We start from the raw sequence: 25,430 nt of genomic DNA on the forward strand, positions 1-25,430 counted from the left end.
AATTCAGCACCTTGCTGCCTCTCCAGAGGAACTGAGCTGAGCCCAGAGCCGCTGGGGCGTCTGCACATGCTGCTGTGCTGGGAACACAGCGCCCTGCTCACCTGCCCAGCACAGCTCCCTGGGTGTGCTGGCGCTGCTGGCACCGGGCTGCACGTGGCGCCCACAGACGTGGGAACCTGCAGGAATTTGGCAAGCATGGACGTGGGGGAGGCAGAGCCCTGCCCCACCCTGGCAGGCTGGCCCTGGTTCAGGTCAGCCTGGGGATCCTGCTCCTGGCACTCTGAGCAGCCAGGGACTGCAGGGCAAATGCCAGATTCCAGCAGAATCCTGGAGGCTGATCCTTGGGTTTGCTGGCTCGGGCTGGGGCTGCACAGCAGAGTCTGGCTGGCCTGACACTGACGCTGGCACTCAGCAAAGCTGAGCTTCCCCTGCCCGGAGGGCATCGAGGAATGTTTGGCCATGGGGCTCTCCTGCTCTGAGGGTCTGCAAGCAGCACCCACCCTGCTGCTGAGCTTGGGGTTTTCCCCAGGGGCTGCTGTCTGACTTTTCACTGCCCCTCACTAAATTCCCCTCTGCTCCTGGATCTTCCTGCAGTGCTGTGCTCTGCAGTGGAGCTGTGCCAGCTGCAGGGCTGCCAGCCACAGCCACAGGGGCACGGGGGAGCGGGGGGCAGCCCCTGTGCTCTGTCACGAGGTGCAGGGGTGGGCAGGGGGATGTGGGGCTGTCACCTTTGTCCATCTCCTTGTCCCTGGAGCTGGTGGGATGATGCCCTGCTTCTGTCCTGCTCTTGGGCTGGGACCAGTCCCTGCTCTGCTGGGCTGAGGCTTTTCCCTGGATGGATCCCGAGATGCAGGAGGTGTCAGTGGGGCAGCTCTGCACAACTCCTGCTGCCCCCTGGCATTTGGGGCTCTGTGGTGGGTCCTGTCGTCTGCACCCTGGGGGTGCTGCTGTCCCCAGCACCCTGCACACCTGGATAGCCCTGTGCCATCACAGCCAGGGCCACCACCGCCCCCAGGAGGACCAGGACAAGATGGACTAGTGTGTGGAGCAAAGGGGCCACCAGCAGGCAGCAGTGACTGCCACTGGCCGTGTCCCCCACGCCCAGGGAAGGCTTTGCTGACCAGGCTCTGCTGCTTGCAGTGGAACCCCATGGGCCAGGCTTCCCCAGCCTGGAGCAGCACTGCCAGGGCAGGCGGCTCCCGCTGCTGGGCCCAGCCTGCCTGGGATGGGGCAGCGCCCTGGGATGTCCAGGAGGGCTCAGCACAGCCTGTGCCCCCTGTGCCCGTGAGCTGCAGCGCCCCAGCTCACCAGGTGCATGGCCACTGCGGGGCAGAGGGCCAGGACAAAGCCTGGAGCTGCAGGATGGCTGTCCCCGAGCTGGGCAAGGGCTCTGGGGAGTGGGGGTGATGGGGCAGACCCCGGGGCAGCAGGACGCAAGTGAGTGTGTGGTATGAAGGGGCTGATGAGTGAGGGATGCGGCACAGGGCAAGGGCGCCCTCAGCGCTGCCTGAGGAGCTGAGCCAAGGTGCCACTGTCCTTTCCCTGTCTTCAAGGACAGCCCCAGAGGTGGTGGAAGGTGCAGGGAAAGGTGAGGAGGTGAAGCACGTTTGCACTGAGCCCCCAGGCTGGCTGGGCTGGGCTGAGCACCCTGGGGTTCGTTGCCTGGGTGGTCCCTGCCCTGCAGCAGCAGAGCAGGAGGGGTTTTCTCTGCCCAGATGTGGCAGAGGGATGGGGTGCAGCCATCCTGAGGGAAGCAGCAAGGATGCACTTTATCAGAGCAGGGAGACAGAGCTGTGCGTGCTCCTGGCTGCAGGAATGCCGCGAGAGAACGCGTCCGGATAATCACGAGGAGTGTGATGGAGGAGAGCAGGCTTCTTCCCCCACACCTCCTCTCCTGCCCCTGCCCTCCCTTGTGATGCACTTTGAGTGGATGAGGGAGGGGTTCAAGCTGTGGCTCTGGCTCCCTGGCAACACCAGCTGAACCTCAGCCCACCAAAAACTGCTTCAGCCCCTTTGGCTGTGTCAGGCTCTGCCTCTCACGGGTGCTCGGACGGCAGGCAGGCAGGCAGGGGCATGGCCACTCACCTCCATGCATGTCCAGGCCACCTCTGTCACACGCACAAGAAGAGCAAATGCTTCATCACCTGGCTGGGGTTTGCTGGAGGGGAGACTGGGCTAGGACAGGGAGGGGATGGGGCTTCTCCAGGGCGTCACCCCTCTCCCAAATCAGGCAATAAAACAGTGTTTCCTTCTCGCTGTGTGTGGACACCGTTTGTCCCGTCCCTGTGCCATGGGCTCTCTGTGTGTGTCCCTGCCATGCTGGCCCCTGTGGTTTTCCAGCCTTTGCTGTCAGGACACCAGGCTGGACCATGTGGGGCACAAATGATCCAGGGGGGCACCATGCAGAGAAGTGCAGGCATTGAAACTCACATTTCCACACGACCACAGTGTGAGCTGCTTCCTCCCTGGGACAGCTTGCCAAAATAAGGCGCAGGTACCAGCTCAAAGGCTGAGGGAGTCTGCTGGCACAGCTCTGTTGTGCCAGCTGCTCCGGGGGGCATTTGCCCAGGTCTTTCTGCCTTGCTGGGAGGAGGCTGTGAAGCAGGAGCAGGGCACTGCTGCCCACAGCTGCAGCCTGGCAGGAACCAGGCAGGGTGGAGGTGAGGCCCTGGGCTCTCCAGGCTGGGCTGCACACGCAGGTAAGTGCCCCGCAGGGCCGGGGTGCCAGGTGCCAGCTTGCTGCTCGCCAGTGCCCAGAGGGTGCCGGGAGCTGTTGGGCAGGAGGAGATGCTTTGGTTTGTGTCAGTGTTTCCGAGATGCCAGCTGTACTTGTTGGATTTCACACATCAATAAAACTTATATTTATAGTGTACTGCCTGGGTGTCTCCCTTTCCTGAGAGCCTCGAGGGCACGCCGGTGATGGGGGGCGTTGAATTTGGGGTGCAAATGCACAGGTGTGTGTCGCAGACATCCTTTTTATGAAAAATCCTTCCTTAGGATTTTTCCTGCTGAAGCTGAGAAGTTTCAGCCACAAGATGTAAGCAATGGTTATCTGCTGCTGTGGAATGCAACCGGTGGATCCGTGATTGGTCTCCTGTGGATGTTTGGATCCTGTGACCACTCACAGCAGAGCTGGCTCTCGCTCTCTGTCGGAGCCAGCTGCCTTTGTTATCATTCTTTCTTTTCTGTTCTTAGCTTAGCTAGCTTTCTGAGGAAACCTTTCCTTCTATTTCTTTTTAGTACAGTTATAATGTAATATATATATCATAAAATAATAAATCAAGCCTTCTGAACATGGAGTCAACGTTCTCGTCTCTTCCCCAAATCAAGAACCCTTGTGACCACTGTCACAGGCGTGACCCCTCAGTCCCAGCACCCCTGGGTGGGCTGGCACCTGCCGGGACAGCATCCAGGTGACACAGCTGTCACTTGCTGGGTGGCCAGAGCGGCTCTGCTGGCAGCGAGAGGGCAGGTTCAGGTGTGCGTGTTTGTGTGTATTCAACAGGCACAGCCTCCCCCAGCTCCTTCCCCAGCCGGGGAGGATCCTCTCCGCAGCAGAACGCGTCCTGCGGGCTCCGGTTGCACAGCCGGGCAGCAGCTGGGGATGCAGGGCGGCCAGATGTGCCCAGGGGACATCCCCGCCTCGCTGCACAGCTGGTAAGAGCGCGGCTCCCGCAGTCCTGCGCGTGTTCGGGAGGCCGTGGGGAGTGCGGGTGTTCCTGGCAGCCTCCAGCCGCTCTCTTATCCTTCTCGGGAAGCTGGCAGAGCCCGGTGCGGGTGTTCCGGGAGTTCCTGCCAGGCTCCAGCCGCTCTGCTCGGGGAAGTGGCAGAGCCGGGTGCGGGTGCTCCTGGCAGAGCCGGGAGCGGGTGTTCCGGGAGTTCCTGCCAGGCTCCAGCCGCTCTCCAATCGTGCTCGGGGAGCTGCCAGCCTCCAGCCGCTCTCCAATCGTGCTCGGGGAGCTGGCAGAGCCCGGTGCGGGTGTTCCTCCAAGCCTGTAGCCGCTCTCCCGTCCTGCTCGGGGAGCTGCCAGCCTCCAGCCGCTCTCCAATCGTGCTCGGGAGCTGGCAGAGCCCGGAGCGGGGCGGGACAGGGCGGGATGGCGTTGCAGGAAGTTCTGCGTGCGGAGCTGCCGCCTCCGCAGAGAACCGTGCCCGGGACAGGCGGATGGGCAGCTCGGGGCTGCGCTCCGTGAGCCCGGCACATCGAGCACGGGCAGATCCCGGCTGGAATCCTGCAGGACGAGGTAACCCCGGCGCCGCCGCCTCGCTCGGGGCCAGCCCCGGGCTCCGGTCCCTGCACGGCCGCGGCCTCGCCGTGCAGCGGGGAGCCGGGAGGGCACAGGGGCCGCCAGGACGGACACGGGGGTCCCGAGGAGGGTCCTTGGAAGGGCTCAGCAGCAGGACGGCAGCTCAGAGCCCTCGGCTGGGCAGAGGGGCTGGGAACCGGGCATGGGACAGCGTGGGGTTGTTTCCTGCAGGGGCACCGAGGTCGGGACACCTGTGCTCAAGGTCAGCCCCTCTGCCCCCGCCCCTGTGCCTCAGTTTCTTCACCTGGATCACATCAAAAGGGGCTGTAAACAGCGTGGCTTGTGGGACGTGAGAATGAGTGAGAGAGTTGTCCCCCTGCTTGTTGCTTCCTCTCGGCTGGGGTTTGCTTATATCTTTCTCCCCCGTGCCTCAGTTTCCCGGGATGTTGGGGGCTGTGAGCACCGCCCGGGCTCCTGAAGGATCGCCCTGCTGAGCCCTGCTGGGGCGGGAGCCTGAGTCAGCGCCAGCACAGCCGGTTCTGCCGGGCTGGACCACGCTGGGGCAGGTAAGGCTGGGCAGGGCTCTGCTGCACCACATCCCACAGCCCCCCGTGCTCTGCTGAGCCCCCGGAGCCCCTCGCCCGCCTCACGCACCCCTGTGTTTCAGGTGGAGGATGTCCCGGGCCATGCAGTGCCAGGGCTGCCTGCCCTGGGGCAGCTGGGCACGGCTGCCGCGGTCCCTGGCAGGGACAAGGGGGACCCGCAGCGTGTCCGTGTGCGCTGCTGCCGTGCCAGGTGAGCTGGGCTCTGTGCCTCGGGCACTCAGCCCTGTCCCCCCTGGACAGCCCTCCCCAGCTGGGCACCCTAGCCAGGTGTGGGGTTCCCTGCTGGGCTGGAGAGGGGCCGTCCCTGACCGTGTGCATTCCTTCTCCCCAGCAGGCGATGCAGGCAGGAGTTTCCTCAGGAGGATCCTTGGCACAAGCAGCATCTCCCTCCCCAGGTACAGGCAGTGTCACACGGCTGGGGCTCTTTGTCACAGCACCTGGCTGGCTGAGCTGGCTGCCCTGGCACCAGGGACACCGCTTTGCTTCCAGACAAACACCCAGACCCTCTGACTCCAGCCCAGCTCCCCTGCCTCTGCACGGGTTTTCTGGGAATGCACAGCCCGTGGCTTGCTGACCTGCCTTCCCCTCCCAGCCGTGCCCCTGCCCTGGCCCTGAGCTCTGCCGTGGTGTGGGGGAAGGAAGGGCTGAGCTGGCTCCTCTGAGCACTTCCCACAGCCTCGCTGGTGATCTGTCCCCCCTGCTCCCTGTGACTCTCCCTCCTCCTGCAGGGGCTGTGTTCGCTACCAGGGAGGCTCCCAGGAGAGCTCTGCCCAGCCCAGCCCCTCTCGCCATGGTCAGTCCCAGCTGAGGAGCGTGGCCTTTTCTGGTGAGTTTGCAGCTCTGGTTTGGAGGGAGGGTCCTACACAGCGGGGTGGGGGCAGCTGCTGTCCTGGGCAGTGTGAGGGCTCCCCATAACTGGGTGCTGTCCCCTCTCTGCAGTGGCTTGGGGCAGGCAACTTCCCCAGTGCCCTGCCAGTGCACAACCCTTGTCGTGTCCAGCACCTTCCTCCTTGCAGGTGCCATCAAGAAGCACCAGAAGATCCTGTCTGTGTGGTTCAGCCACCAGCCCAATGAGGAGAGGCAGTTCGGCCCTTCCTTCTCTCTGGATGCCGTCCACGTGGACCCAGTGATCCGGGAGAGCTCCCTGGAGGAGATTCTGAAGCCCTCCCCTGATTTAACCATCCAGAACCAGCTCCAGCAGCCCTCCAGAAAGGTTATCAGCCTCCACAGCCTGTTCGACGTGGATGCCTGCGGGCGGCAGGTGAAGAACGTGGTGCTCTACGGCACCGTGGGCACGGGCAAGAGCACCCTCATCAAGAAGATGGTGGTGGACTGGTGCCACGGCCGCCTGCCCCGCTTCCAGCTGGTCATCCCCTTCTCCTGCGAGGACCTGTCCCACAGCCATGCCCACGTGTCCCTGCGGCGCCTCGTCACCAAGAAGTACCAGCACCTCCGGGACGTGGTGCCGGTGCTGGAGGCTTCCAACCTCAGCGTGCTCTTCATCCTCAACGGCCTGGAGCGCCTCAACCTGGACTTCCGCCTGGCTGGCACGGAGCTGTGCTGTGACCCCAACGAGCCCGTGCCTCCCTCTGCCATCGTGGTGAACCTGCTGCGGAAATACCTCCTGCCCGAGGTCGGTGCTGCCCTGCTTTGTGCTGGGAGGAGGTTGGGGGTGAGCCCTGAGGCATCACAGGGCTCTTGTGGTCATTATTTGCAGTCCAGCTTGGCTGGGAGAGCAAGCAGGCAGCCTCTGTTCCTGGAGGGACTTGCTAAGGTGGCCTTGTGTCACTGGTGGGATCTTTGGGGGGGCCTGGTAAGGTAATGAAGGCTGTGATCTTCCAGATTTTATTTATGTCTTGGAGGCCTGGTGTGACCGTGTTCACAGGGGTCCGAGGATGAGGGAAGAGAGGATTTGACTCCATGTTTCAGAAGGCTTGATTTATTATTTTATGATATATATTATATTAAAACTATACTAAAAGAATAGAAGAAGGGATCTCATCAGAAGGCTAGCTAAGAATAGAAAAAGAAAGAATGATAACAAAAGCTTGTGGTTCAGACAGAGCATCTGAGACAGCTGGACTGTGATTGGCCATTAATTAGAAACAACCACATGAGACCAATCACAGATCCACCTGTTGCATTCCACAGCAGCAGCTAACCATTGCTTACATTTTGTTCCTGAGGCCTCTCAGCTTCTCAGGAGAAAAAATCCTAAGGAAAGGATTTTTCATAAAACATGTCTGTTTTACAGCCTGGTAAGGTGATGAAGGCTGTGATCTTCCAGTCTTTATGTCTAGGAGGGAATGGGGAAAGTTCTGCCTGGGCCAGGTTTGATCCAGCGCCTTTGTGAACCCCACCCTGTGGACGGGGTGATCCTTGCGCACCCCTCAGTGGGTTACACCCTGCTGGGCAGCCCCAGACTCATCCAGCCCTGTGTCCCCAGGCCAGCATCATCGTCACCACGCTCCCCTCGGCCGTGCGCCGCATCCCCGGCAAGTACGTGGGGCGCTACGCCGAGATCTGCGGCTTCTCCGACACCAACCTGCAGAAGCTCTACTTCCAGATGCGCCTCAGCCAGCCCGGCTGCTCCGGGGAGGAAAGCCAGGACCGCCGCTCAGCGGAGCAGGAGAACCTGGTGGAGATGCTGTCAAGGAACTTGGAGCGCCACAACCAAATAACGGCTGCCTGCTTCTTGCCCTCCTACTGCTGGCTGGTGTGCACCACCCTGCACTTCCTCTACTTCACCAGGACGGTTCCTCCCAGCCAGACCCTCACTGGCATCTACACCAGCTTCCTGAGGCTCAACTTCAGCGGGGAAGTGCTGGACAGCACTGACCCCACCCACATCTCCATGATGAAGTACGTGGCCAAGACAGTGGGCAAGCTGGCCTACGAGGGGGTGATGTCCCGCAAGACCTGCTTCTCAGAGGAGGACCTGCGGCAGTGCTTCGAGGTGGAGATGAAGACTGAAAGCGAGCTCAACCTCCTGGAGGTTTTCCGCAGCGATGTGTTCCGCTTCTTCCTGAGCCCGTGCGTGCAGCCGGGCAAGGAGCACACCTTTGTCTTCACCATCCCCGCCATGCAGGAGTACCTGGCAGCCCTGTACGTGGTGCTGGGAGAGAAGAAGACCCTGGTGCAGAGAGTGGGGAAGGAGCTGTCAGAGGTGCTCGGGAAGGTGAGCGAAGACGTGGCTGTGGTTTTGAACATCATCTCCAAGGTGCTGCCGCTGCGCTTCCTCCCCGTGCTCTTCAACCTGCTCAAGATCTTCCCTCGCTACTTCTCGCGGGTGGGCGGCAAGGACAGGGATACCATTGCCCACACCATGGCAGAGGAGCTGTTCAAAGAGGAGGACTACTACAACGATGATGTCTTGGACCAGATCAACTCCAGCATCCTGGGCGTGGAGGGCCCCATGCGCCACCCCGATGAGGCCCCGGATGACGAGGTGTTTGAGCTCTTCCCCATTTTCATGGGCGGGATCCTGTCCCGCCGCAACCGCGCCAGGCCATCCTGGAGCAGCTGGGCTGCTCCATCAAGAACCTGGCAGCCTTCGAGATCGCCAAGGCCATGAAGAAGACGGTGATCAGGAAGGGCCGCAGGGGCCTGCCCCCCTCGGAGCTCATGGACTACCTGTTCTTCCTGCACGAGTTCCAGAATGAGCGCTTCACGGCCGAGGCCATCCTCTCCCTCCGCGCTGTCAACCTCTCCTCCGTCAAGATGACCCCTCTCAAGTGCTCCGTGCTGGCGTCTGTCATGAGCACCACGTGTCATGAGGTGGAGGAGCTGAACCTGACCTCCTGCAACCTGGACAGCGGCAGCTTGAGGACCCTCTTCCCTGTCCTGCTGCGATGCAAAGCTCTCCAGTGAGTACCACCCACCTCCTCATGCTCAGAAACTGGGTTTTTTCTCACCTCTGCCCATCACAGGGATGCTTTAGGAGCCCAAGTATGGAAAATTTAGGAAAGGGCATGTTTATCCTCAGTGCATTCCTAGGGAACTACAGCTTCCAACATGCAACACTCCCTGAGCAGCCTTTCTAGGGCACTGCATGCTGGGATTTGCAGTCCCAGCTTGCTCTCCCGCAGGAATTTTTGGGAAGTTCCTGCAGCTCTTACAGGCTGGGCGGGCTGCCAGCTGTCCTGGCAGACCCGAGTCCCTACGGGAAGTTACTCGGTATCCCCGTGTCGTTAGCTCTGTGAGGAGTTTGCTGTCCCAGAGGCGGGAGTGTGGGCTGTGCAGATGTTCCCACAAATGTTCCAGAACGTTTGTGGAGCTGCAGGTCTTCCTGCCGCCCAGGTGGTGGCGAGACGTGCTCAGCACAGATGGATCGGGCTGTGCAGCTGGGCTGTGCCGCACTTCCTTCCTCCAGATGCTCAGGAGGGCTTGATGGAGCCCTGATCCCTCCTCTGACCTTCACCCGCCTCCTGAAGACTCCGCCATCCTCTTCCCCTTGCCCTGCTCCTGCTGGCACTGGCTCTGCTGGCTCATGCTGGGGTGTGGTGTCACTGCGCTCCCTTTGGGAGAGGAAACCTGGAGTGGCCTAGTTCGGGGAGCCCAGGGAGGATGGTGATGGGCAAAATGGAGCGGGCGGGGCTGCCAGGCTCCCAGGTAACAGCCATTTTGTTCCTGTCACCCCCGTGTCTTGCTCTGCACCAGCCTGCAGCTCAACAGCCTGGGCTCCGATGCCTGCAAGGAAATCCGTGACCTGCTCCTGCATGACAAGTGTGCGGTGAGCAGCCTGCGGTGAGTACGGCCCCCGCCCTGCATGACACTGCCACTGCTGTCCCCCACGCGCCTGGGCACTCCCTGAGCTCCGTGTCCCACAGGCTGGCCAACAACCCCGTGGGCGAGCAGGGCGCTCGCTACCTGGCCGAGGCGCTGGCTGGAAACCGCTCGCTGACGCAGCTGTCCCTGCTGCACACCTCGCTGGGGGACCCCGGCGCCGAGGCCATCGCCCAGCACCTGGCCCAGAACCAGCACCTGCAGGAGCTCAACCTGGGCTACAACTCCCTGACGGACGCGGCGGCCCTGCGCGTGGTGGAGGTGGCCAAGAGGCACGAGACGCTGGACAAAGTGCAGTGAGTCCGCTCTGCTGCATCCCTGCCCTTTTTCCCACACGGCATCCCTGCCCTGTGTGCCTCTGTCCTTCCCCTCAGCCCTCACCGGTGTCTCCTGCTGCTTTCCCAGTCTCTACTTCAACGACATCAGCGAGGATGGCAAGAGGGCTCTTGACTCCCTGCGCATGGACCGGGACGGCGTCAGGGCTCTGGTTTTCCTCACGGCGGGCACCGACATCTCCGATTACTGGTCCCACATCCTGAACGTGGTGCAGAGGAACCTGCCCTTCTGGGATCGTGAGCGGGTCCGGCAGCACCTCACCCTCCTCCTGCAGGACCTGGAGAGCAGCCGCAGCCAGACTGCCAATCCCTGGAGGAAAGCCAAGTTCCTGCGAGTCGAGAGCGAGGTCAAGAAAATGCTGGGGAAACTGCAGGATGGGAGCCTCTAACCTGCTGCCCATCCACCAGCCAGGGTGGGGCAGTGGAGTGTGCCCAGCAGCACATTCCCTGTGCCCTCAGCCACCTGGAGATGCTGGGTGGATGGTGCTGTCAAAGGTGCTGGGTGTGTGGGGCTCAGCCTCATCTGCAGGCGAGGCTGAAGTGTGGGAATGGGACAGAAACCAGGCCAGGAGCACATGGGACTTGTTCTGGGCTTGTGGAAAGCCAGCCCTGCACCCCAGCCAGAGTGCTGGCAGGGAGCAGGATTGGGGCTTGTCTGTGAATCCTTTGGGAGCATTAAAGTGCACCTCTCTATTGCCACTGAAGCACACTAGTACCAAGACTTGATCTCCTCTTTGGGCCCTCCCTGGGGAGGAATTGGAGCAGCTGGAGCGGAGGGTTCTGCCTTTCCCCATCTCCCAGCACTGGCAGGGAGCAGCCCACCTCTGCTCCAGTGCTGAACCAGCCATTCTCCCCTCGCTGTGTGTCCCCCTGGAAGCCACCAGGAGCTGTCCCCGAGCTGGGTGTCCCAGGAGTGCTGGTCCCTGCTCCCAGCTCTGGCTGGCAGTGCCAGGGCCTGGGAGGGCAGGCAGACTCGGGGCTGTTTAACCATTAAACCTGGGGCGTCTTGGGAGAGGCGGGGACACTTCCCTGCCACTTCACCCTGTACCTTGCTCCCTCTGGCAAATCCCTGCAGCCATGAAGCAAACAAAAGGTATGTGCCTGCCGGGGAATCCTCTGCAGACCCTTCCCCGCACACCCAGGCCCTGCTGCCAGGTGGAGCAAGGCACTGTCAGAGCCCAGGCAGCCTGTGGAAGGAGCCAGAGGCATGCAGGAAAATGTCACCTTGTGGGGATGCTGGGGAGGCATCCCCTCTGCCTGGGTTTGGGGGTCCTTGTGCCCAAAGAGGTGTGGAGGGGTTTTACGGGAGGGTGTGTGCCAGGGAAGGTCTCTGTTTCCTTCTCCTGCCTCCAGCAGCTCCCTGGGGTCCTGGTGAACCTTCTCAGCCCTCACTGAAGAGCCCTGTAGACCCCCAGGACTGAGCCCATCTGGCCCTGCTTTGCCCATGGGACCTGAGCAGCACGCCCTGCTGTTGGGAAGGCAGGAGGACAGTGATGGCAGGGCCAAGGAACAACCTGTGCTGAGAGACAGAGGGGCTTGGGGGCTGTGTGGGCTTGGCAAACCCCCTCACCCAGATGGCAGGCTCAGCTCGAGAGCGTGGGGTCTGCTCCCAGCCCACCAGCTCCTGTGCTGACCTCTGCTCTCCCTCTGCAGGGCTCGAGGGAGACAAGATGTCCATCATGTAAGTGCTGATCTCCCCTTGACCAGGGGCTTTCTGGGGCTCAGGCGAGGCGTGGGGAATGGTCCAAGAGGGAAATCCCCTCTGGCTTTCCCCAAGGAAAAGGAGGCACAGGCCCCAGTTGGCCCTTTATGGAGGAACAAGCTCCCCAAGGCTGGGGGAGGCAGAGGCAGGGCCATCTTGCACTAACGTGGCCTCTCCCGCCCTTTATCATTTCAGAAAATTTGAATTTAACCCCAAAGTTGGGATCGACAACCCAGCCTTGACCCTGACTGAGGACACGGGTAAATACACGCCCTCATCTCCCAGGGTGTCCTTGTGTCTGAGGGGGCTGTGACACCTGGGTGACCCTGTCTGTGCAGGGCTGTGACACCTGGGTGTCCTTGTGTCTGCAGGGGGCTGTGTCACCTGGGTGTCCCTGTCTCTGCACAGGGCTGTGGCACCTGGGTGTCCCTGTCTGTGCAGGGCTGTGTCACCTGGGTGTCCCTGTCTCTGCACAGGGCTGTGGCACCTGGGCACTGCTGGGGTCCTGAGCTCTCTGTCCCACTGGGGACCTGTGGGAGGCGACCACAGCACGGATGAGCAGATCCCCAGCCCAGGATGGGGTGCAGAACTTGTGTGAGGATCCCTGCGGGACCCTGCTCACGGGCTGTGCCCCCCCACAGATGGTGAGGGCGTGGGGGAGCCCCGATTCTACCTGCTGACCAAGGAGAGCACCGAGACCTTCGGCTTCTGCCTGCACGAGGAGCTGGGCTGCCAGGGCCACGTCATCCGGCAGCTTGAGCTGGGGGGGGTGGCCCAGCGCAGGGGGCTGCAGGACGGGGATCGCCTGCTCCAGGTCAATGGCCACTTCGTGGACCACATGGACCACCTCAGGGTAAGCTGGGAGCATCCCATGGGAACGCCTGGGTCCCTGGGATCCCTGATTCCTGATCCCTGAATCCCATGGGAATCCCTGATTCCTGATCCCTGATTCCCATGGGAATCCCTGGGTCCTACCCAGCCAGGGGCACAGAGGAGGCATGACTCAGCTGTTTGGACTTGAAGCAATGAACTTTCTTTGCATAGTTTTTGCATTTTCTTATATTGTAAGATTATTTTAGTGATATGATAGAATTTGATGTTCTGCAGGTGAAGAATTTCCCTGATCATTCCACATCAGCACTTGATTGAGGTTTTGATTGGCGACAGAAAACCTCTCAAGTGTTTGTTCTTTCTTCTGCATGGGCCCAGCAGATGAAATTACAAACACTTTTCTTTTTAATTTAATTAAAATTAAAAGGGTGATATGTCACAGATACGTTTTATAAAAAATCCTTTCCTTAGGATTTTTCCTCCTGAGAAGCTGAGAGGCCTCAGGAACAAAATGTAAACAATGGTTATCTGCTGCTGTGGAATGCAAGAGGTGCATCCGTGATTGGTCTCATGTGGTTGTTTCTAATTAATGGCCAATCACAGTCCAGCTGTCTCAGACTCTCAGTCAGACACAAGCTTTTGTTATTAATTTCATTCTTCTTGCTTGCTAGCCTTCTGATGAAATCCTTTCTTCTATTCTTTTAGTATAGTTTTAATATAATATATATAATAAAATAATAAATCAGCCTTCTGAAACATGGAGTCAACATTCTCATCTCTCCCCTCACCCTGGGACCCCTGCGAACACCCCCAGATGCATGAGCCCTGCTGACCCCAGGGATCCCACTCCATCTCAGGGTGCCTGCTCAGGGTTCCTGGGTCCTTCCAGGTGGTGCAGAAGATCAAGGCCAGCGGGAACCAGGTCCTGCTGGCGGTGCTGGATGGTGACTCCTACGAAGCAGCCAAATCCCTGGGCAGGGACCTGTCCCAGATGCTGCCCGAGGACATCCGCCCGCGCCTCTGCCACGTCACCAGGGACAAAAGCGGCTTTGGCTTCAGCGTGTCGTGTCCAGAAGGTAAAGCAGGATGCTGCCACCATGAGCCTCCCCGTTGTAGCACCTCACTCACCCCAAAGTGCCCCTTCTGCTCCTCCTGCAGGCACCAAGGGCACCTTCCAGCTGTCGGTGCTGCAGGACGGGCCGGCGGACAGAGCGGGGGTGCCACCGGGCTGCTGGCTGCTGGAGCTGAACGGGGACAGCGTCAGGAGCTACTCGCACACCCAGCTCACCAGAAAGGTGCCTGCTCCTGGCATGGGGGGCGAGGGATGGGGCTGAGAATGTCACTGAGCACCTGTGCTTCCCATCCAGCTCAAGCAGAGCGGCAACAAGGTGACGCTGCTGGTGGCATCCAGCGCCGTGGAGGAGTTCTACCGCCTGCGGGGCCTGCGGGTCACGGCTGCCTTGGCTGACACCTCCCGGCTCCCCTTCAAGGTCCGGGAGCTGCACCTGGTGAAGGGTCCTGCTGGCTACGGGTTCCTGCTCAAGGAGGATGATTGCAGCTCGGGAGGAGTAGGTGAGAGGGCTGAGAGGGGCACTTTGTACCTGAGCAAGGCATTTCTGAGGGTTGGGAAGAGCTGACAGCTCTGTGCCTGCAGTGGGACCTGTCCCCACCTGCACACGGGGGTCAGCAGAGGCAGGTCCCCTCTGCGAGCCCCTGTCCCCTCCCTGTGCTGTGGCAGGCCAGTTCCTGTGGGATGTGGATGAGGGGCTGCCAGCAGAGCAGGCAGGGATGAGGGAAGGGGACCGAGTGCTGGCCGTGAATGGGGAGAGCATCGAGGGGCTGGACCACGAGCAGACCGTGCACAGGATCCGCGCCCGGGAGGACCAGGTGACGCTGCTGGTCATCGACCCCGCTGGGGACGAGTTCTACCACTCGGTAGGTCCTGGGGCCATGCTCCTGCTCTGGCTGGGGAGCCCTGGGGTGCTGTGAGGCTGCACGGTGGGATGGTTGTCCTCCACAGGGGCTGTGTGTCCATCCCTCTCCTCTTCCAGATCGGGCTGTCCCCCCTGCAGTTCTTTGAGGACAGTGACCCCGCCTCAGGCTCCTGCACGCCCTCCCTGCCCTCTCGCAGTGGCTCCCCTGCACTCTGTGACCTTGAGGTGGCACCCAAGGGACCTGTGTCCTGGCTGATGGCTGCTGCCAACAGCATAGAGATCATACAGGTAACTCCCCAGGGCAGTGCTCACAGCCTGGCAGGGCTCTGAGTGCTGCCACCCTCCTATTCCACCCATCCTAACATTCCCTGGCACCTGTGGTGCTGCTAGGAGGAGGCTGTGTGGTCTCCTGGCCACAGGGGCCAGGCACAAAGACCCCTCCAACCTGTGTCCCCGCAGAGCCAGCGCCAGGAGGAGCACACAAAGCTGTGCCAGGCATTCTAACAGCCCGGGAGCCTCTGGACAGGCTCTCCCACACAGCACCTGCACCCAGGCCACGTGCAGCCCCTCGGGCCTCAGCACTGCTCAGCATGGACCCTGCACACGCAGCTCCTGCGTCTCCGTGCCTGGCTCACAGCATGACACTCCCAGGGACTCGTCTCTGCCCACCCAGGCTGGCTCAGAGCTTGTACCAACCACACTGGCAGCTCCTCCTAACCTGACCACAGAGCTGTGTCTTTGCCTGCCCAGCTACCTCCAGGGATTCCTCAGGACATTGCACCGAAGCCCTTGCCCAGCTCCAGGCTCTGGGAGTTCCCAGGAGCGCTGAGGTGCTGCCCTCTGCACCATGACCCAGGGGACTCGAGGGCTGGCTCAGGTCTGCACGTGCATGGACATCTCTCCTGTGCTGCTCCTCTCATCCCCTCCCTGAACCTGTGGGCAGTGAGCGTCCACCAGCCAGCACCACCCTGTTCCTGCACCACCCTTTTGGGGTGATTAAAGGACAAATCCACGCTGCTGCTTGTGTGGGTGATGTTATGGGCAGCACATCCCAGGGCCAGATCCATCCTCTCTTCCCAAGCCTGGAGTTGGGCAGTGGATGTAGGGAGCTCTCCAGGTGTGCTGCTGGGAGGGTGGGGGCTGAGAGTCATCCTGAGAGCCCCTGGGCACTGCACCTGCAGGAATTGGACAGCAAACTCCTGCAGGCATCCCTTGTGCTCCACAGCAAGGGCTGTTCCTCAGGGCTCCCCTTGCAGGTGACACATCAGGAGCATCCTGAGGGTTCCCCTTGCAGGTGACACATCAGGAGCATCCTGAGGGTTCCCCTTGCAGGTGACACATCAGGAGCATCCCAAGGATTCCCCTTGCAGGTGACACATCAGGAGCATCCCAAGGATTCCCCTTGCAGGTGATACATCAGGAGCATCCTCAGGGTTCCCCTGTAAGTGACACATCCGTTCCTGCCCTGCCAGGGCAGTGACAATGCTGGGGGAGGGGGACAGGGGGGGATCCCAGAGGGGAAATTTCACCTCTCTGCCGAGCGTGGGAGAGTGAAAACGAGCACAGAGTTTTGCATGTGGCCAAGAACCACAAACCTCTGGCTGAGGTTTTACCTCGGCCCCTTCTCGAGTGTGAACTGAAGCGCCACACTGGAGTCCCTGCCTCGTGTCCTCTGAGCTCAGTGCAGGCAGCTGGGCTGCAAAAAGTCCTTGTCCAGAGCCTTTGGGAGCTGACAGCCCGGGAGGGAGCAGGGCTGGCCAGCTGCAGGCTGGTTTGGGGGTGAACAGTCAAGGGAGAGGTGGGAAAAGCTTGGCTGGGAGCCCCCAGCAGCACCAAGGTGTGGGGTCCCTGCATCAGTCCCAAGTGAAACCCTCCCAGCAGTCCCAAGGGAGGCAGTCACAACAGTCCCAAGCAAAATCAACCTTTGCTTGAAGTCTCAGAGCCCAGCTCGGGGTGAATCATGCCCGGAGAAGCAGATAGTCAGGAATGCAATTACTCAAGCGTGTTCCCTGATCTCTTTGGAGCAGAGCCATGGTGATTTTTGTACTTGGCTCTCACAAAGGCACTGTTGCCCTCCCCAGTTCCCTCCCCAGGTAGTTGTGGTAGCGTGGAGCTGGCCAGGGCACCTGCTGGTGGTCAATCCTGCTTGACTATTAGCCAGAATCCATTAGCACCTAATGGGAAAAGCCTCAGGAACACGGCCTCAATAAACATTGACATATTTGAGGTCAATATAATCCTTAGGAAAATTTGCCCAGGTAATTAAAGCCAGACAAGGAGTTGCCTGTCCCAGAAATATTTACCAAGCTTCACCAAAGGCAATAAAATGAAGGCAGAGAGTTTTATAACCAATCCATGCTGGGCTCCCTTGTGTTTAGTGCTGCTTCCTGCTGTGCTGCCCATTTGGCTCCTCAGCCAGTGGGTGCCACAGGGGAAGCAAAGCTCCCTGCAGGAGGCTGGATCCAGAGGTTGAGCCTGTGCTCTCCAAACTCCAGGCCCGAGTTTGGGGTGCTCACGTTCCCCAAACTGATGTGGGCAAACCCACAGTTTGCCTTTGCCTGGTTTCCTGTCACAGCCCCTGTGGTACCAGCCACAGCTGGTTTTTGCAAAAGGATGTGTTCTTCTGCCTGGAGAGGAGATGAAAAGAGGATCTGAAGGCAGCAAAGAAACAGAACTCAACTGACTTTCAAGCCCATATTGTAACTTTTTAAAAAGTTCGGTGGTGTCAGCTCTGACAAACTCACTCCCTGGTTCCCTTTAGATTCCCTGCTCCCCTCTTCTCTCCCCAGTTCCTTTTCACTCCCTGGTTCCCTTTTCTGTCCTTTTCCTCCTTTTGACCCCTGGTTCTCCTCTCCCCCTGGTCCCTTTTTCTCTCCCCCTGGTCCCTTTTCTTTCTCCTGGTTCCCTTTTCTCTCTCTTGCCCCCTTTTGACCCCCTGGTCCTCTTTTCTCCCCCTGGTTCTCTTTTCTCTCCTGGGTCCTCTTTTCTCTCCCTGGTTCCCTTTTCACTGCCCAGTCCCATTTCCTCTCCTGGTCCCCTTTTCTCTCCCCGTTGCTCTCGCTGCCCGGCTCCTGCTCCTTCTCCCGTTGGAGCCGGGATGCCGGGAACAGGGACTGACCCCTGATGGGCTCTGCCTCCCCTGCTTTGCGGGGAGAGGCCTCAGGTACCTGCCAGGTGCACCGGACGCTCTCCCGTTCCCATCCCCTCCCCGCCGTGGGGACGCCGGTGCCGCTCCAGCCTCGGGCACATCCCTCTGCGGGAGAGGGGGCGTGCAGCGCCGCTTCCCCGCGTCGGGGCCGTTCTTGGAAAAGGGAACGCGTGTCCAGGAAAGGGGAAGCGAGGCGGTTTCGCAGGCCGGGCACGGGAAGCGCCGCGAAGGCCGCGGGTCCGTCCCGGGGGCGGCGGGGCGAGCGCGGCCCCCGCGTTCCCATGGCGACCGCGCCCCGCCCCGCCCCGCCCGCACCAAGCATGGCCGCCGCTCCGCCCTCACGCCGCCTCGCTGCGCATGCACTTAGCCCCGTGACCAATCAGCGCCGGCTCCACCCCGGAGGAGGGGGCGTGTCCGGGCGCGCGGGGGGCGGACGGCCAATCAGCGCCGGCGAGGAGGGCGGGGCCTCGCTGGAACCGGGCGCCGCCGCCGCCGCCGCCACCGCCCACGGCCGCCGCCGCCGCCCTGCCCGGCCCGGCCCGGCCCGGAGCGCCCTCAGCCCGGTCCCCTCCAGGGCCGCGGCCCCGGTGCCGGACGGGCCCCACGGGCCGGCTGTGGGCGCCCCCATGTCGGCGCCGCTGAAGAAGGGCCCCGGCGGGCTCATCGGGCTGATGAAGGACGCGTTCCAGCCGCACCACCACCACCTCGGGCCGCACCAGCCCGGCGCCGTGGACAAGAAGATGGTGGAGAAGTGCTGGAAGCTCATGGATAAGGTGCGGAGGGCGCTGGGGTGGGGAGGGGTGGCTGTGGCACAGGGCTGGCCTGGGAGGTTCGGGGCTCTGGGGCCAGGGGGGATCTGGGATGAACCAGGAATTATGGAGTTGGCTGGGCTGGGAGAGAGGGGTCAGGGGCTCCCGGGGGATATCTGGGGGCTCAGGGGTGCGTGGGCACAGAATGGGGCGCAGAGCTGCGGGGGAAGGATGTGGTGAGCGTGGAGTGACAGGACAAGGGGGAACGGCTTGGCACTGGTGGAAGGCAGGCTTAGGTGGGATATTGGGAATTAGGAATTGTGCCCTGGCAGGGTGGGCAGGCCTGGCACAGGGTGCCCAGAGCAGCTGTGGATGTGCCCAAGGCCAGGCTGGACAGGGCTGGGAACACCCTGGGGTAGTGGAAGGTGTCCCTGCCAGGGACATGATGGGCTTTAAGGTCCTTCCAACCCCAACCATCCTGTGATTCCATGTGGAACCTGGTGGAGAGGTGAGCCATGGAGGAGAGGCCAGAGGCAGCCCCAGAATGGGATGCCAGGATGAGAAGGCATGAAGGGAGATCAGCAGCTCTGCAAAGAACAAGGGGCAGGAAGAGGGGGCAGTTTGGAATGGAGGATTTGGAACTGCCTGAGAGGATCTGAGATGCTTCTCCAGTGGTCACAGCCCTAAGGCTGCCAGAGCTCAGCAGCTGGGCACGGGGTGGGATTGTTGGGGTGTCCTGTGCAAGGCCAGGAGTTGCTCTGGATGATCCTCGTGGGTCCCTTCCAAGGCAGGATATTCTGTGATATCTGTATTAATCATGTACATGTATAGATAATTCCAGTCCTGTAGGTGCTGGGGTGGGCACTGGAGGTGCTGGGAATGGGATGGGGCTGGTGGGGAGCTGCAGGTGGTGACAGCAGCAGGACAAGGGAGAAGTTCAGGATTTGCTCCTTGGAAGCAAATAGAGCCTGGTGTGTGGGTAGTGGAGGGTGAAGCTTTGTGGCAGGCCAGGCTGTTCCTTTTGGAATGAACAGGAATGTGTTGCTGCACTCAGGACAAAACCTTTTCCTTAAAACTGAGGCGAAACTGTAAAAGCCTGAATAAACCCTTGTGCAATCAGTACGTGTAGTTAGAGAAAGATAAAGTATCAAGTGATGTTTAACAAGAAAAACTTGTGGCGTGGGAGCCGGAAAGGCCTTCTTCCAGCCCCACACCTTTAGGAGGGGCTCTCTGGGGTCATTAAGACTCTCCACTCCTCCTCCTCCTCCTTTTCAAATGCCAGGAAATGGCTCTTGCCGGGGGCAGGCCACCAGACCTTTTGGCCTGTTGGTGTGATGGGATATTTGATTTACTGGCCTGGCTAGGTGTGCTGGTCAGCCCAGGGTTTCCAGAAATGCTGGGGGGTTGTCAGGGAATGATGAAGCGAGTGAAAGCAGGCACACAGAAATAGGCACAAAATAAAAATTGAACATTTTTTTGTGGAATTTTCATTGATAATTACTCTTCAGCCCTGAAATCAAGGCTAGGCTTGGCATGCTGCAGTCTGAAATGTGCAGTGCAGTTTGTGACACTGAGTTCAGGGCCCTACAAGTGGTGTAGAGTAAGAGCATCACCCAAGTTGCCCCCAGGCCTTGGGGACTGTCACCTGGCCACCTCCTTCCCCTCTGGGAGCAGAGCAGGCAGGGATTTTGGGCATTCCTCATCCAATTGCCCCTCAGGCTTGTGCATTTCCCTTCTCTTTCCCCTGCATTGTTTATCCATGCAGTGTCTGAACCTCCTGCAGTAAGTGCTAAAAGCAGGCAGAGCAAATGACTTCTTTAAAGGAGTATTAAATTCTGTTCCTGCCAAGAAATCACTCTGTGTTGGCTGGCTCAACAAAAGGCAGGGTTTATAGTTGTGCCTTGCTGTGCCTGTGATGAGCTTTGATCACCTACAGAGACTGGGGCAGAGGAAAAAACCCTTTTGAGAGGTGCCATTGGCTCTGTTACACACTCTGAGGGCCAAGCACAAGTGATGGTGTAGGAAAGGCAGCTTGGGCATGGAAACAGGACCCTAAATAAGTGTAACCTATAAGAATGCACATTTTCACCTATAGAATGTGTAGATATAGATGGCAACTTGTGTTTGAGCTCATAACCTGCTGTGCTCGAAGGAAAAGACTAGCCTGAAAAAAAGCTGGTTATTGTGGCATTTTAAAATGCAGCAGGATTTTAAAATTTGGGGGGAAATTTCACAGTTTTAGGTCTTTGTAGCAGGTTGGGTGTGTTCTCTCTCCACTGACAGAAAAGCCAGGGCTGCTGCTGTATTTGTCACAAGTTACATCAACCTCTTTTGACTCCAGGTTTACTCATAGGCAGCATCCAGAAGCTCTCAGGCTTGAAGTCTTGTTCAGTCTGATTTGTACAAAAGGAGAGATCTGGCTCTGAAAAGCCTTTCAGATTTCAGTTAGATTTCAGCTGTACTTATGCACACTCAAAGAAAAACATCTGAATTAAAATCTCTTTAGTGGTGTAGCAAAAACCCAGAGAAGCTCACGGTGAGAAGTGCTAAATGAATGGAAGGTGTTGAGAATGGATTAGATTTCTGGGCCAGGAACATGAAATTCCAGGTGCAGATAAAAAACCTGCTTGTGTGCATGTTTAATAGATGATGTTTCTGCCTCTCAGAGCTGCGTGCTGTGTCTGTGTGGGTACACTACACTCACGACCTCATTTGTTAGTCTGCATAATTAGCTGCTGTTGTCAAAGCATTTGTGCATCTCTGCTTTGGGATGTGACTGATGAATTTCCTATGCAAGTTGATTCTTGTCCAAATATTTTCCCTGTCATGCTCTCCATAAGCTGCCTGACATATTTATGTCTTTCAGATTCTTTCATTTGAAGCCCTAATTTTTTGTCAGTGCCATTCCTCCCACAGCTACACGTGGTCACCCAGAGCATGGACATAAAATAGCCCTTCCCATCCCTGTTGGATGTTCCCCTTCAGCTGAACGAGGTGATATTTATGCATTTCTCTGCAGAACAGAGATGAAATGCAGCCCCCTGGAGTTCACTGCTGTGGGTGGTATTTGAGGAATAGGTGGGTTAGTCATGAGCAGCTTGGGATGGAGCAGAGTGGAATAAATGTGGGAAGGCACGGAGGAGGAAGAGGAGCTTTGAGATAAAGCTTCCCTAAAGGGTTTCCTGATACCATTCAGTTCCTAGAACTGATAGAGAGAAGTGCCACTGCAGGTCACCTTCATTGTGAGGAGAAGAAAGGCCAAACACAAATCGAGCAAGAGATAAGAGATGTTTGAGTAGGTTTTGTTTTGCTGTTGGCTTGCACTGGAATGAGGAGTGATCTCAGTGCAGTTAGCTGTTCAGCTGCTAAAGGAAGGAAAAAATGAGTTTTCACAACTGCCCAGGGAGGGAAAATCTTACCTGGGAGTAGCCCCTGGATGCTTCTCAGGCCTGGGACTCTTAAATCCAGAATTAGCCAAGCCAAGCTGCAGATTGTTGAGGGGAATGATTCAATTCCAGGCCTCAAAGATGTAGATGAGATTATTTTTCCTAGAATGAGTACATAACAGATTCTTTCCTCAAAACTCAGTTGGGGAAATTTATTTTCCACTTGCATTTAGAAAATGGAAATGGATGAAGTCAATTTACAGGTTCTTCACATGCCTACCTCTCTTCATGCTGAGCTTTATTGGGGTGTCTGAAAACCCAAAAATATCTCCCTAAATGGTTTGTTCCTCAGAGAACACAACATGAGCCAGGCAAACTTTTGGATGATAATTTAAAACCCTGAATTGCTTCTGTTCGTTGCCATCACACCTAAACAAAAAAAAAAATTTTTCTGCTTTTTGCTCAATTTCCTTCCACGTTGCTGGTCCCTGTGGATGGCTGCTGAGGGGCAGCTGTTCCCAGGGCTGGGAACATTCCTTTGGATGTTGTCATGATGCTGCAAGTGCACACGTAGAGAAACAAGGAAAATGCCGCTGCTTTTGTTGCTGCTGTGTTGTAAAAACCCCAAATTTGCTCAGGAGGCAGCAGTTCTTAGTTATGCAGTTTTGTTTAACTGCTCATCTTAGCTAATTTTGGTCTGCTTGGTAAATAAAGAAGCTGATTTGATAATAAAATGCCAGCACTTTTGACCTTTCTGTTAACTGTTTGAGGTATCTACTTGGGAATTTTACAGGGGCTCTGAGAATGAGCAGTTTGCAGAACTCTCTGCTGCTGTGGGGGAATATTTAATTGATATCAAACTCTGAAATGCAGCAGGTCTGCTGCTCCCATAGCTGGGTATTTTCAAAGTCTAGCAGCCAAATTGTTCTCTATTTCCAGCAGGCTGAGGGAAGTGCAGGCTCTGCTTGCTTCATGTGGCTTCTTCCTCTGAGCTGCCTGTGTTTGTTAACGTTTTAAACCCACTGTATAATAAACAATTTCTGCTGAAAAGCTTTTGCTGCCCGGAGCACAGCTCAGCTGGGTCTGAGGAGCAGATTTAGAACCTATTCATGCTCACAGTGAAACTATTTTTTTTTTTCAGGGGACAAATGTGTTGACTCAATTTGTTGACATGGTTCAGTGTACAATGTTCACAGGCTCCAAAGAAGCAGCAGTTGAGGCATCAGCATCAATTGACTAAATCAGCTGTCTGGCCATCCATCTCTTTATCTTAAGGCCTTGGCAGCCTCCTCAAAATGGAGGGAAAGTTTTAGTAGTTTGTTTTTCCCATGTATTCTTGCAGAGGCTTTTTTAGGTGTGGTTTTTTGGTTTTTTTTTTTGCCAGCAGTCTGATTTTTCTGGTTGGAGTTTTGATACACTGTGTGCTGAAATTGAACCTTTCTCAGGTCAGCTCTTGGTACAGGCACTGCTGTAAGTCAGATAGAATCGGAGGTGTCGCTTCACAAGGTTGCTTTTTGCACATACCCTAAATGGCAAAGTGAAATGCTGAAGCAGTGTTTCAGAAGGAATGACTCTGTTTACCATCTACATTTAAAGGAAGTAGGTATTTAAGCCTGCACTGTAGGGAACTGCTCAATTCCTCTTGAAGGTTTCACAAGGTTTTGTGGAAATGAGATGCTGCAAAAGGATATTAAACTGTTCTTTTGCTTTTTCTTATCCACTTTACTTAAGTTTTGCATTCTGCACTGTTTGATATCTGTAATTCCCTCAGTGTCATGAGTTTAGACCTCATTTATATGCTGGATGTTAAGCAACCAGATAATATTCATTATAGGGAAGAACTTTAGGAAAGTGTCTCTACATTTTGTGCTCAGGTTTGCTGGAAATCACAAAATATAGAAATGTTAGACTGCTGCTTCTTACCTTGTAAACTTGATCCAAAACTGACCTCACAACTCGAACTCCAGCCCTTTCTAGAACTGAAAGTTTACTACTTATTTTTTTTCAAATGGCTGCTTTGCCATCAACTCTCCCTTTAATTCTCTGAGTTTAGATAATGGAAACATTTGGCTATGGCGGATGGTGAAGTGGCTTCCTTTCCCCTCCCCTGTCACATAAATTTATTATCATGAGTTCCATCAGTCCACATGCACTTCAGCCCAGAAATTACATTCTTTTATGGTGGCTGGGCTCAGTATCTGGAGAAAAGGAGGCTCAGGGGAGACCTGATCACTGTAAAACTCCCTGAAAGTTCTGGTGAGCTGGGGGTTGGGCTCTGCTCCCAGGACAAGAGGAAAGGACCTCAAGCTGCACCAGGGAAGGTTGGGGTGGGACATCAGGAGGAATTTCTCCATGGAAAGGATGGTCAGGCTTTGGAAGGGGCTGCTCAGGAAGGTGGTGGAGGTATCCAAGGAATGCTCTGGTCTGATTGGTGAGGTGGGGACCAGGTTGGACTCAGTCTCAGAGGTTTTTTTCCAGCCTCAGTGATTCTGGGATTCTGTGATTCCATCTGGACTTGCCCAGCAAATGGGATTTGTTACAACAAACGTGTGAGTCGTGTTTGACCCCTGATCGCGCTCCTCTCCTGGAGTTTTCACAGAGCTGCTTTCTGCATTCCCACAGGTGGTACGTCTGTGCCAAAACCCCAAGCTGGCCCTGAAGAACAGCCCTCCCTACATCCTGGACCTGCTGCCTGACACCTACCAGCACCTGCGCACCATCCTGTCCCGCTACGAGGGCAAGATGGAGACCCTGGGCGAGAACGAGTACTTCAGGGTCTTCATGGAGAACCTGATGAAAAAAACCAAGCAGACCATCAGCCTCTTCAAGGAGGGGAAGGAAAGGATGTACGAGGAGAACTCCCAGCCTAGGTAATGGAGAGAAATGGGTTCAGGTGTTTATTGGAGGAATTAAATGCGTTGGAAGCTTTGTGTTTAAGGTAGATCTGTTGTCAGCTCGTCTTTCATTTTGTACAAAGGCATAGCTGAGGTCAAGGGGCATCTTCAAGGTGAACAGCACTTAAAAAAGGGCTAGGTGGAGGTAGAAACTGAATATAAGGCTCTCTTGAACAAAATAGTATGAATTTAGTGTACCTGAGAAGGTGTTTCCTCATCCAGCTTTAAGAAAAGGAAAGACAAAATGAATGAAGAGTAGAGTAAAGCTCTGGGAAAGATCAATCTTACACATTTGTGCAGAGATATACGAGGCATACATTTGTAACACTAAACTCATTTCAGGTTTTTGGAGTAGATGTTGAATTAAAAAAAAAAAAAAGGTGGAAAAAATGTGAAAACCACCCAGTGGCTGAACATAATTGCCCTGGGGAGAATGTGGTTAATGGCCTGGCAACAGCTTGGAATTACTGGAGGGGGGAAAAGTGTTGGCACATGTTTCTGGTTTAATATTGAACTCTGTGTAGCATATTCCACGATATTGAGCTCCAACCAAAGGCTGTGACAGTGGCTCCAGAAGGCATTGCTGATGCTGCTTGGATTGCTACTGCCTGTGTTGAGGAATGGTTTAAAAAATGGAAGTTTCTTTCTGGAGTGCTGTTAACCGTGTGTGTATTGTGACCTGTCATAAATCTGGAGCATCTGATGGGTAAATGGTGGCTGTGTCAGTCATGAATCCAAAATCCCACCTCCAGTGCCTTGGTTTCTCAGAGAGGAGCAAAGGGAAGTAATTCCAGGGGGTTAATCATCCTAGTTG

At 57.0% G+C, this 25,430-nt stretch overlaps 3 protein-coding genes across 4 annotated transcripts in view; all 3 read left to right on the top strand.

Annotated features, from left to right (window-relative positions):
- Window positions 1–4,010: 4,010 nt before the first annotated feature.
- On the top strand, window positions 4,011–10,871 carry NLRX1 (NLR family member X1). Its single transcript, XM_030965060.1, is given in 10 exon segments — window positions 4,011–4,244; window positions 4,915–5,042; window positions 5,184–5,247; window positions 5,581–5,678; window positions 5,869–6,485; window positions 7,299–8,354; window positions 8,357–8,718; window positions 9,512–9,598; window positions 9,682–9,933; window positions 10,043–10,871. Coding segments are annotated over 9 exon segments (2,976 nt in total). The 5' UTR covers window positions 4,011–4,244; window positions 4,915–4,921; the 3' UTR covers window positions 10,362–10,871.
- Window positions 10,872–11,049: 178 nt separating this feature from the next.
- On the top strand, window positions 11,050–15,452 carry PDZD3 (PDZ domain containing 3). Its single transcript, XM_030965062.1, has 10 exons — window positions 11,050–11,065; window positions 11,626–11,653; window positions 11,870–11,934; window positions 12,316–12,527; window positions 13,395–13,581; window positions 13,664–13,800; window positions 13,873–14,077; window positions 14,244–14,440; window positions 14,557–14,727; window positions 14,899–15,452. The coding sequence occupies exons 1-10, from the start codon at window positions 11,050–11,052 to the stop codon at window positions 14,941–14,943; spliced, it is 1,263 nt and encodes a 420-aa protein (XP_030820922.1). The 3' UTR covers window positions 14,944–15,452.
- Window positions 15,453–18,120: 2,668 nt separating this feature from the next.
- CBL (Cbl proto-oncogene) overlaps window positions 18,121–25,430 on the top strand; it is a 36,319-nt gene continuing 29,009 nt past the window's right edge. For both annotated transcript variants that reach the window (XR_004061371.1, XM_030964964.1), the window contains exons 1-2: window positions 18,121–18,360; window positions 24,345–24,592. Coding sequence is in view for 1 of the 2 variants with exons in the window: in XM_030964964.1 (XP_030820824.1) it covers window positions 18,214–18,360; window positions 24,345–24,592 (395 nt within the window). In the remaining variant the exon portion in view is untranslated. The remainder of the gene's footprint in view (window positions 18,361–24,344; window positions 24,593–25,430) is intronic.

This window comes from Camarhynchus parvulus, chromosome 24 (assembly GCF_901933205.1).
Source record: "Camarhynchus parvulus chromosome 24, STF_HiC, whole genome shotgun sequence".
NCBI classification, from domain to species: domain Eukaryota; kingdom Metazoa; phylum Chordata; class Aves; order Passeriformes; family Thraupidae; genus Camarhynchus; species Camarhynchus parvulus.